The following is a 12390-nucleotide window of genomic DNA, read 5'->3' on the forward strand; positions in this document are numbered from 1 at the left end:
TGACATTTTGGTCACAATATCAACCTTATGCAAGACTGTCCTCATGGCAATAGGCTTAAGGCAGTGGTTACTCTAATTTTGTGTCACTGACAGCCAAAAAAGTTCATAAAGTTTGGACAGTTACTTCACCAACTGACAATAAATGAGGTAAGATGCACTTCATTTTACCTTCCATCTCACTGCTGGACTTTGTCATCCACACTCCAGTGATGTCTGTTGTCCAATTCGTTTGTAAATCAACTCCTGAACTAATGCCCATTTTGTTTTAACTTACTGTGTGGGCATAAAAACTAGAGCTAATTCTCAAGCAGATCCGCCACCCCTGCCTTGGCAACAACATCCATTAGAGAGACAGATCTGAAAACAACAGCACTTCAGGAGCTGATGCACAAGTGTCTTGGACATCTCTGTCTACAGGGCAGCAGTATCAGTCGGGTCAGCAAGGTGTACAGCTGGAGGAAGCAAAATCCTTTGATTTTAACTTACAGTTTAAAATAAGAAGCTGTGCTTACCATTACAGTCCTGGCTTTTTGCTATGAATTGAAGAGCTTCAGTAACTCCGTAATGCCTGCCTTTGTTACTGAGGAAAACAGTGGGAGGATCTGCAGAACTTGCTTATCCAAGGATGGGCGGCAAGAGGAGTGCAACAGCCAGGACACAAACTGTGTGTTTAACTGTTGGGGTCTTTTAGTCTATACATCACTCATCACCCCTTATGTTTAAATGAACAGTTCATAAATAAGTAGTGTGAATGAAAATGTGAAATTCTACATAGTAAATACTGAATTTGCATCTCATTTATCTCTTTCAAGTACTTAATGAATTTCCAGTTTCAGCTAATGAATAATGGAAATTTCAGGCCCACTCTCCTATGCAGGGAAATTAATAATGGCCTGAGGATACTTTCATACCTAGCAGTGTGGTAGAGATAGCTAAGATGTCAGAATACTTATTCCTCCTTAGAAGATCCAATATGTTCTTCATATTCATTCAATTCGGTATACAGTTCATATTCACAAAGGACTTGGGACCCACAACACATACAACCTGCTCTTTGAGGATGAAAAGTGAGAAAAATTGCCTTCCTTCACCTACTCTGCCCTGAGGGTTACCATACATCTCGGTCTCACCAGCAGGTCCTCTTTTTCCATGTGAACACTTTGACTAGGGTTGAAAACTTATGACTCTTTGCTAGGAATTTGTTAATAACACATTGAAAGAAATTTGAGACCCCGCCTCCCTTTCTTCAAAGATGTCCCAGCAGTCCTGAAATAAGTCAGATTAACGGATGGGAATGGGAAAACATCCATACTTGGCATAAAGAACATTTTGTCATCACCTCTTTTATTAGAAAAGGAGCAGAGAATAAATGTTTTCACCAGCTCCTGCTGCTACAGTGTTAGAAAAAGCAGCTCACTCTTGTAGCTGTGGTTTCCATCACTTTTGGCATTCAAGTCCAAGTCCAAAACTTTAAAAGTGGAAAGCAAAGCTTTCCAAATAATAGACAGTGGGATAAGTTAAAGTCATTTGTAGCAAATACATAACATGCCATATCCTAACATTGCCAGATGTGTAGGATTTAATTGCTTATCCTTGTCTGTTGCTGGAGGTGAGTCCCAGACTGCTGTAGCATATCCATGTAAGATCTGATGTTGTCCCTAGAAAAGATGGAATAAATTGCATTAAAAAAACCCTCTGCAAAATTAATTTAAAGATCCTGTTGGCAAGTTCAGTCTTCAGATTTGCAAGTCTTTGCAAATATTTTCTTCTAGAAGTACAACCTCTTGAACCAGATTTCTGCATATGCTGTATAGGCTTGCTTTTCTTGGCCATCTCGAAAATACCACTAATCATGAACAATAAGGTTGAAAATCATTATTCTGTGTTATCCACAATGTCTTTTTGTAATTTCTAGCTTGATGTCCTTTCTACCATATGCATTAGTAAAAGCTCCAGATGTTAATTTGTGTCGTATTAGCACTGCGACTTTTATTTCAGTCTGGGTGTTAACCAGCCTTCTGCTGAAATCATAAACATGCTTCAGTGGGAGTGCCTAGTTTTTGTAAACTAGCTTTAATTCCTGTCATATGACAATCATAAGAATTACCATTCTGCAGGCATCTTGCAGTATGTCTGGCACTGTCAGGATCACAGCCTTCAGACACATGTAGTGGACAGCTAATAATTATAGGTAGTCAGGCATTTTCTATCTGAATAATTTTTCTGCTGGAAAAGGCAGGGGGTGAGGGGTTCAGGAAAAACAAATGAAATATCCTAAAGTAACTTCAGTTTTATTGTGAGACAGAAATGACTGCTGCCAGGCAAGCAAGCTTCTGCCCATATCAATTTTGGAAGTTGTGTGATAATATCCTGATGCTTCCTTCCACTTGCCCAAAGACCCTGACTCCAGGCTTGGCAGGAGGACAGGGCAATTGTGCCTTTTAGCTGTTTCTTTTCCACCTTGCTCCTGCTCAGAGTGAGTGAAACTGGCAACACCTTTCAGGTGGGACAGTCCTAAGCAGTTCAATTTGTGACTCCCCAAATCAAATTCTCATCATGCAAAACAGTGCGCTTCAAAAACCACTTTTCAAAATGGAAATTTGTGCTCATGGTCAAAAAGAAATCTACTTTTAAAACAACAAAATTCAAACTATATTCAAAGTATATTATGAGAAAAGGTTTACCCATTTTCCTATTAGTGGTTACAGTTGGACTAATCAGATGGCTATTCTTTGTAATTATTTTAAGCACTGAAACTTGAAGGTTTATGAGTTAAGTGCTACCCACTCCTGTCCTTTCTAAAGGACTGCAGCATCTTCATGTGAAAAGCATTTTTCAGGAGCAGTGTGTGTTTTCTGCATTATGCATGTCAAACTGAATCATTTAGCAATTGTTCCCTAAATTTGACTTAATTATCTCTCAAAAATGTGTGTATATTTTAGCACAGTCCTAAACAATTTCTCGATGACAATTTGAGATACTTTATTTCATGTAGTTGTCTGCCAATCTATAAATACTGGTTTTACCAACTGCTACATCTCATTCTCCATTTTGTTCAAATGAGCTTTTATTCTACATTGAATACAGTTTTGTTAGTGAAATAGATTTTTTTTTCTTATCCTTTTATTTTTCTACTGAGGAATTGCTTTCTGTCAGCATTTTAAACCAACTATATATTTCTACATTTTAACTTCTGGGGACTTTATATTATATATATGTGTGTGTGTGTGTATTTTATATATATATGTATATATACATATATAAAATATTATATATATATATATATAAAGCTTTGCAAGAAATTCTTGCAAAGCATTCATAAAAAAAATAAAAATAAAAAGAACTTACCCCAGTCAAGTGACTACATTTAAGTAACTATAAAACTCAGTAAAAACAACAAATCTTCTTTAACTTTTCAAAATGTATAACAAATATAATCATATTTCTTTGAATTAATGTGTCACATTATGCTACTAGCCTCCAATTGCCAGTTTTGTTCTTATGTTCTTGTATTTATCAATTCTGCTTACTTAGAGACCCATACCCATTCTGATCCTATGAAATGCTTTGTGAAGAATCTCCATTTTACCTGGCAACAGAAGGATCAAAGGCAAAAGATAACAAGTCCATGTAGTATTGTGCTGTGTTTCTCAAAGACGTCCATGATTCACTAACCTGAAGTAGATCAAAACAGAAATGAATGTTCTTAGCTTTGATACTAAATAACAGTAGATTGAGCAACTTTACCTATGCTAAGACCTTAGATACAAGTAGACTTCCTTGCTTGCCCCAAAGGGTTTCTGTTATGTGTTAATCCCTATTCTGCATTTTTTTTTTCCCAGTAGATATTGCAAGATCGTGGAAGAAATACCTGCTCAGCCACAGTGTATCCCCATGCATTCTGGCTGCTGCTTGGGTCCCAGTAGTTCTGAGAATATGGCATTTGTCGTTTAAGTCGTATAAATTGATTTGCTGATTCTTCTGTCAGAAATGGTGCTCCAAGGACACCTGAAATGGAAGCTGAGCAGTATTTATAATATCAGCAACATATTTTAGAATGTGCACTTAAAATTTTTTTTTTTTTTATATCTGCGTAGCATGTCTTTGGACTGGTAGTTTCTTTAAAAGAATTCAAATATGGTCTTACCTAGATCTTCAGAAAGAATTTTTTTATAGCCTGAAACTAATAAAACAGCTTCTATAAATCATTGTTTTCCTGTTGAATCCAAAGTGGATAAATTTACAACCAAATTAAAGCACTACCTTATTTTTAATGCCAATGTTTTACAACAGAAAATATTTAAACTGGACTTGTGCTCGTCTTGGGTGTGCTGAGAAACTTGAAGTAGTGTGAACTTCACAGTAGCTACCTCTGAATTTAACTGCACTCCCTAAACCTGCTGAAAAGGTGAGCTGTAGTCTTTATTCTCCTTAGCAGCAGCACAGAAACTACTTTCATGGAAGTTATTCTGTGGACAGAGGATATTGTACTTGTAATCTTGTTACCACATTGCTCTAGACATCTTTTGATGTCATTCCAGGTGCAGATGATCTTCTTGAAACAAGAATTCCTCCAAGAAAAAAAGCTAAATTCCTCACTAACTTCATATGAAAGGCTTTGGTAGGGGAAAAGTCTTTTCTTGTTAGTCTCCAGTGTTTTAGACTTGCATCCATTTGGGGCTAAACTGGTCTGAAATAGCATCTCAGTCCAAATGGTACAATCTTTAATGAGTGGCTGATTAGGTTTCAACTCAAATGAAGTCACCCAAACTGAGGCCAGTGTCCGTAAACAAGTTTGCTCCAATTTAGTCATATAGGTTTAAATGAACACCTCAGGATGAACTGCAAGAAATTAGTACAGCTAGGTCAGGCACCTGAACTCTTGTACATCAATAGGTCTGGCAATAGGAGTTTTGCAGGCCAAGCTGTTGCCTCCCTGATGTCTCTCTATTGCTCTTAGTCTTGAGAGGGCAAGAATCTGTTCAAGAGGGAAATCAGCCTGACAGCCTCAAACATTTGCCCTTATGCCCAATGCTGAGCAGAATCCAGGTCACTTGCCATTACTCTTGCTAGTTTTGCTGACCAGCTGCAGTGTGGTAACTCTTTAGGTTTTTTAAAAGAAAACATGTGCTGAGGCCGTAGAGGTAGCAGATGTGCAAAGTAGAATATTTGTTACTCCTTTTCACTTTTATTTCTTCTCAGAGTCAAAAAATTCTTGAAAAAAGGTGAGAAAATGCTTGATTGTACACTTGCTTAGCAATTGATGAACGTCTTGGTAGTTCTTTCCTACTTCAGTTTCTTCAGATTCTAGGTTACTACAGTCAGAAACCAGAGGCAGAAATTTTTGGGGAGGGGGTTTCCAAGGAACACTATCTTTACAAATTTTAACTAACATACAAATAAACCAAAGTTCTGACATCCAATGTGTAAACTCTTGTAGTATGAAGTGCTCTCTCTCTCTCTTAGGGAACTAAGGAATAGCTATTTCTGGACTTCAGAAATCGAGTAAGATTTTGGCCTGGGGAAGAAAAAATATATTTTTTGCATTTGTCCATTAAGCTGCTACACCTCTGTTCCATAGCTGCATGAGATAATACAAAACTAATGCCAAATTTCATTATTTCTCTGGCACCAGTAGAAAATCTATAAGCTGTTAACTTCCCTTTAATAAATTTTGGTTTTTTAGGTATTAAATATTTTGTAAAGTCATGATTACTCTTCTGGACTAAGATACTTGAACTGGGATCAGAAATTGGCTCAGTAACATGCTTCACTTTTGTTTAAATATATATACTTAGTAAGGGTCATTAAACATTAAATTTTATCACCGGCGTGTGCTTTGGCCTTCTGGCTTTGCGGTGAGCTACAATAAAGATCATTAAGTAGCTCTGCTTTTTCTGTTTCTTTTCCCCACTGCCAGTGTCTTCTAAGGGTGAGCTTATAGTTCTGCTGCCTGGTGGGAGAGCGAGGTATTATCTTGGCTCCTGTGGTGCACAGTGCTGCATTTTAAGGGTATTAACTTTCAATTTTTAATACACCGTCTGCTTTGACTGCATCTGTATCCAGTGAGAAATGCCATCCCTAACCATGCTGAATATTCACTTTGATTACAGTGCACCTGACTGCTTCAAGGGGAAAAAAGGACCCAGACTAAGTTTATTTGACAAAGGGGTGTCAGCTCTGCTCTTAGCTTCCTCCACCCCTATTCGTGGCAAGCTCTTGTTCTTCTCTGTCTGCTGTAAAAGCCATCGTGAAAAAGAGTGACTGTGGTGCCTCAAATGCTTCCACCTCTCACATGTGCATCTGGGATCCATCTCCACAGGGCTTGTCCTTAGACGCTGAGGCACGCTGAAGATGCAGGAGTAACCAGGAGGACAATCTGGTAAGTGCCTTTAGACTCAAGCTGATCCCTCAGGCTTACCTCGTTCTCTCTTCACCGTACTGTAAGGATCATTGCGTGTCCCTGAATGGGGCAAACTTCACTCATCTGCAAGGGAGCTCTGGTGAAACTACTGGCTCTCCAGCAACGATCACCTAAGTATTAGTGAGGGGTTTCACTGGGACTGCACGGACAAAAGGGAGCACATGTTTGCTTGTGCCCTGACAGAGTTCAGAGGAAGGCTGGTCTTAGAGCTGAAACGTAGACCTGGGAGAGTCAGACCAAGCAGCGCCTCTGAATACAGCATGTAGTCTTCAATGAATAACCTATGTCTTGCCTCAGCTTAAGTTTCTCCAGCTGGGTATAATTTTTCTCCACCTTTTGAGTGGCTTACTAAAAATTTGTGGAATCGTTTGTTGCTCAGATAGGTGCTTTATAAACATAGAGTGTTACTGAAGGCCTTTGGGCAGCATGCGCAGCGCTCCATCTCGCAGAAAACTCGCACAGAAACCAGGAGAGTGGAATTTTGGAGCATCCACGTGGGACACTGGAGAGACTGAGGAGCAAGGGCATAGGTAAGAGTTAATGAAATTGCTCACAATGCATAAAGTTGAGCTGAGAAGCATAAAGAAGTTCAAGTTCTAGGAAACAAGGTTAAGTCAGTGTTAAGAAGGCTGAACACATTGGATGTGAACATTTTCATTCAATTCCGTTTTTTCTCTTTTCTCCAAGATGAATATGTTATTTAAAAAGCACATTTAGAGATTAATGGTCCAAAGGGAAAATAGGAGGAATGTGTGTGGGGAGTGAAAGTGAAGACTGTATCAGCTGCTACCAGTTAGAGTATTTGTTTCCTTTCATAATTTCTAGAGATTCACTCAGCATTCTGAAATGAAAATCAAATTATAGAAAAATTGGCCATTTTTCACATGCCAGATACTTAGCTTGTATAATTCCTGCCATTAACAGATAGTTTTGTCTGGCCTGTACACAGTGTCCAGGGGGATAACTATTAGTTATCATTACTGCTATGATGTCTTCTTAGCATCTCGTTTTAGCTTAGTGAGAATTGGTATAAGATTAAACTTGACAGAGAGGAGATGGTGGTAGCTTCTTGTCATCTTTTGTCAAAATATCAAATGGGTACTTAATCCAGCCTTGAAGGTCAGAAAACCTGATTATGGAGAAGCTAAACAATAGCTTGGAATTCCAGGCTACTAAGAAAAAAGTATTACAGTATAGCAAGCAAATTACACTAAAAAGATAAAAACAACCTGCACAGCTCTTAAGTTACTCTGCATTAAAATCCCCTCATACCAGACTCATATGGAAGCATAACTCTATTGTGCACAGATAGATTTTTAGAAAGCAAAATACTTAGCTGGGTGCAACTCCAAAAACTCTATAGGGAGATATCTTTTTCAGTCAGCTGAATGCATAATGATCCACTTTGTCATACAGACAAAAATGTAAGTATGGGATTAAATTTTGACACCTTTGTCTGTTTAGGCACTCACTTAATTGCTACATTTTTCTTTTTTTAAAAGCTGAGCGGTAAGAGCCATTGTGTGCTTAGCAGTCTTTGGGGAGAATGGGGAAGCCACCATCTGCATATTTAATGAGAGAGTTAAATGATAAGGAGACACAGACAAACTTTTAGACCTGCTTTAGTACAGAGTACACCTGCCCCTGTAAGGAGTCCTGCTATGCAGATCAGCAGTAGCGTGTAAGCAGTGAGGAGCAATCTCAAGGCCTGGGACCAAACTTTAACCCCGGTGTGCATCCACCCCAGGCAAGAACGGATTGTGTCTGACTTGCTGGGCTGTTTATGAAAAATATGACAATTACTTAGCAACACTTCTGTCTCTCTCAGTGTGCTGTCATATAAACTGGAGCTATTTGTTTCTCTTCTTGCTTTCTGAAGACTATTGCATGTTTCAGACAATCTGAAAACTATTGCCAAAGTTATTTATATCAATGGAACTTAAATGTTATAAGTCAGCAGCTGTTCTTGCTCCTTTCCTTTCAGTCTAGTAATTCTTCTAATTATCGGCTTTGGTAGCTGTGCCTGGTCAAAATGTCAGATCACAGGGGTATGCCTACCTGTGTTATCGGATCTTAAAGCTGGCAGTTGGACAGAGCTAAACTTCAACCTGCAGCACTTTAAGCTTGCTGAAGTTGCTGATGCTGACGTGTTGGGAACTTTGAAAAGGTAAATTGAATGCTGCAGTTCAGGTGTGTTTCTTAAAGTTAGATATGAGCCAGAATGAACCCCCATGCTTCAGCTATCTAAATTTCTAAATCCAGAAAATATTTACAAAGCCATACACTAGGACATGGTTGTCTTTTTTTTTCCATCAAACTTCCAAGCATATCCTGGACACACATGTTATAGATCATAAAAATACATTGTGATAATAAAAATCTTATTTTCATTTTTAGTCAATTTATTCTGAAACATGCAAGGATTCAGAATACCTCAATGCAATAATATAAGTGCTGAAAGAAAAGCATGGAAGTGGCTGTTTCTATCTTAGTTGGCTTAGCTAAAGTATTCTTGTAGATTATATGACACTCCATGAAAATCAGGATGTGGATATCTGTCAGTACTTTACAGATGTGGACGGATTGCTGCAGAGATTTTTGGACTTTTTGGATTTTGCAGACCACCTTTGTGTCACCATGTGTCACCATCTTCTCAGTTGAAAAGCACAGTTATGTTAAAATTAAACACCTGCATATTGCCTTTGCCAATGGTGAAAAAGAGATAGGTGTTTGTGCATTGGCTATGTATCCCTACATATCTGGATGGGGACAGGCACTATAATAAAACCAAATCAGATTTGCTAATACCTGTTGACTGTAAAATTTAAGTCACTGATTGTTAAGTGATTAAACATTGTTCATATCACCCAGTCTTTGGGATTTTGGTCTCATATGCTTATGTTTAAAGTTTGAAGTATAGTCATCTCTATTCTTTGACAATTCTTAATTTTCCAGCACAGAATGCAAGAGGTCTCTGGTTCAGGAGATGAGATCTCAGTCATTAGCAGTCATAAGAGATACATCATTCCCTCATCAGCAAAGGCAGACAAGTTGCAGACACTTAATACAGAATCACCCACTGAACATATTGGTGTGATGCCACAGGTCAGGAAAATTCTCAGGTATCAGTAATAGCAAGAAATATGGCAAAATTCCCAGATAATCCTAGGGAAGGAGCTACTTTCTTTGCAACAGAGGATCAAAAACTCTCCACTCCTTGCTGCAGCACTCTATAAAGGCTGAAGAAAAGCTCCAGGAAACATCCCAGAAAGCCTATTCCCAGAGGTGTGCAGATGATGCAGTACTCATTTGTAGTGGCTGAGCTGAGGGTGTGATGAAGTGTCAGGTTCTCATTAGTTGGCTTACAGGTTCTTTACTAATTCACCACCACCTTGATCATTGCTCAAAGGTTTCACAGTTAATGAAAACCTGAACTGCACATTGCCAATGATCAATGCAGCTTTTCAGAGCTCATTAAAAATCAGTAGTAAATAGTTTTTTCTTGTCTTTTAAAGAAAATAACTTTAGGAAAAGGGCAAACAGGCTGTTGTGAAAGACAGGAATAAAAGGGAGATAAGAGCAAAGATAACATTCTTCCAAAGCAGTGTCACCAGGCTGCTTACAGCCTGATTTCAGTTGAAACTGGATGTGTCATCATGGCCTTTAATGGAAAGGAAGTGAGGTTCAGGAAGACAGGCAAGGACCCAGGAACAGTCCAAGCTCAGGTCTGCAACAGATCAGGGAGTGCAAATAAGGGGAAAGGGAGGTATCTAGATGTGCTCCAACCTGCAGCAGAGAGGGTCTTTCTGTCTCCTTCCCTCCCTGCAGAGCCTCACTGCAGCCAAACCTTAGGGGCATACATCAAGAAAGAAAGAGATTGGCCCAAAAGAGAGAGTATACTTGAAGGTGGCCCCAATTCACAGCACACCTTTTTTGTACCATACAAGGAGAAAACCTCCTTTTTAATAATCATTTCTCAGACATCCTCTTCTCCACTGAGAAAAATGAGTGATTTCATGAAAATGTTACTGCTGCTCCTCTTCTACTTTACTGCTCTGTATAAAAAGTGAAATACTTGGGCTGTTTCCCTCATGTGGGAGGGAGGCTTAATTAATTTATATTTAAGTATTGGCTAAGTCTGTCTGCATCATTGCGTCTTAGTTCTTCTTCTCTTGTCTTTACAGTGTGCGTGTCGGAGCACTCAGATCAAAGAAATGCTTTTAATACATTCATGTGGATGGAGCATCTTTCCATGATTTGGGCAATTGCCCGAGAAGTCTATAGTCACTTAGTGCCTGCCTGCTTTGTTTTAATTTAGTGTGGAGTAAATTAGTCTCACAGCATGCGCATCACTGATCATTGACCATACAAGTCTTTATTTCTTTGAAAAGAACATTCTTTTAGCCTTAGTGATGCTGCAGCCTTGCTCCATCCATTTGCACACTGGTACAAGTTTTACAAAGTGATTCTTGATTTTAGGTGCCCTGGTTGCAGGGTGTTATAAAGGTCCAATGATCAGACAGCCTGAGAGCTCTGAAAAAATCAGTCCCTGAAGCGATTTCAAATCAGACATCCCAGAAATCACTTCCAAAATTGATCATTTTGAGCCTTTATAAATGCATGTGAATTGTCAGTGTTTCTTACAAACAATAAACGATGTGATCAGAATAATGTTTAGAGAAGACTCTAGAAAAATAGCATTAAGCTCTTTTGACAATTTTAGCAGTTCAGGAAGTCATCCTCTAAGCGACTCTCTCAGCCAGGAATGTGTTCTCACCACTGAGAGCTGAAAGAGTTTCAGCAGGAAGAGCTTCAAAAGTAATCGCAAGGAGCAGAATCAAGACTGTATTTCACAGACTTTGCTATGTAGCCTTGTGCTCGCCCACTCTCCCATATGTCCTCGCTGCAGTGATTTCCAGTTAATTCTCTTCCATCAGCACTATTCTGGCTGTAACATGGTTTTCTTGCCAGCTGACTGTTTAACAAGCCAGAAGGGAATGACAGGAGACAGGGTGCCAGGCACTTACCTGTAAACAGCAGAGCAGGCACCAAAATTTGGAACATTTTCAGAGACATTGCAAATTGTCCAGAAAACGTTTCCTTTGTAAAGCAGGGACAGCCATACAGTTTTATGCTTTGCTATCTTTAGTTTTATAAATCATTTACCAGATATCCCTAAAGTGTTGGTGCAGTCAAAGGGCAGGGTACAGTGCTTAGTTCTGATTTGTCTTGTATGCCTCTGTTTGTACACTTTGGACTTTGCAAGCTCATCCTCTAATGAGACACAATAACTCGTTATTGTGTGGATACATTAACTTCTGCTTAAGCTTTATAATGTGAAAACACAGACTGAGCTTGTTCTGTGCACACTGAACATGGCAGGTGTCTGAGAATCAGGCTTTTGCATAACTATTTTCCCCTGGTTGTAATGGACTATAATGTGTTTTATAGTTTGTGAAATGAATGGTGAGAAATGGTTTTTGAATCAACCTGCTCTGAGAACAGTGTCTAAATATGCAGTGTATTGTAGTTGTATAATGCTTTGATTGAGAAAAACTTCTAAGAAAACCTATTGAACGCAGTGGGACAGGGAGGGAAGGAGGAAGTTCAGTTTCTGCCAACTAGGCAAGGATCACAGGGTCTTTTGTTTTCTCTTTCTGCTGTCAGGAATCTGCAGAGGGTCGACCACTATGAGTTCATGCTATCTTACTTTCTCATGTCTTCAGTTATATTTTGCCTTTTTTTTTTAACATAATTCATTGCCTGTAATTGTTTTGTCTTCTGCAGTCCTGTTCATCTTCGTAAATTCATATACATCAAAGAGAACAGGCCCATGGAAAAGCTGAGCTTTATCACACATTGAGGTGAGTTGATCTGCAGTTCACCAGCTCAAGTGTACATACACTCAAAGACCTTTACATCAGAGAATTAGACCTTGTTGACTTTACAGGTTCCAGGGACCAGAC

The 12390-nt window shown here is 38.9% G+C and overlaps 1 protein-coding gene across 2 annotated transcripts; it reads right to left on the reverse strand.

Moving 5' to 3' along the window:
- Positions 1–1327: 1327 nt before the first annotated feature.
- On the reverse strand, positions 1328–11529 carry C1H3orf85 (chromosome 1 C3orf85 homolog). Of its 2 annotated transcripts, none has more exons than XM_067289803.1 (4): positions 11452–11529; positions 3872–4020; positions 3590–3675; positions 1328–1658 (listed from the first exon to the last, which is right to left on the reverse strand). In XM_067289803.1, exons 1-4 carry the CDS (start codon positions 11498–11500, stop codon positions 1580–1582), a joined length of 363 nt encoding a protein of 120 aa, XP_067145904.1. In that variant the 5' UTR covers positions 11501–11529; the 3' UTR covers positions 1328–1579. The 2 variants fall into 2 exon arrangements, with proteins under 2 accessions (XP_067145904.1, XP_067145905.1); XM_067289804.1 differs by having other exon boundaries at positions 3872–4008; positions 11452–11506.
- Positions 11530–12390: the final 861 nt, after the last annotated feature.

This window comes from Apteryx mantelli, chromosome 1, assembly GCF_036417845.1.
Source record: "Apteryx mantelli isolate bAptMan1 chromosome 1, bAptMan1.hap1, whole genome shotgun sequence".
Taxonomy (NCBI): Eukaryota; Metazoa; Chordata; class Aves; order Apterygiformes; family Apterygidae; genus Apteryx; species Apteryx mantelli.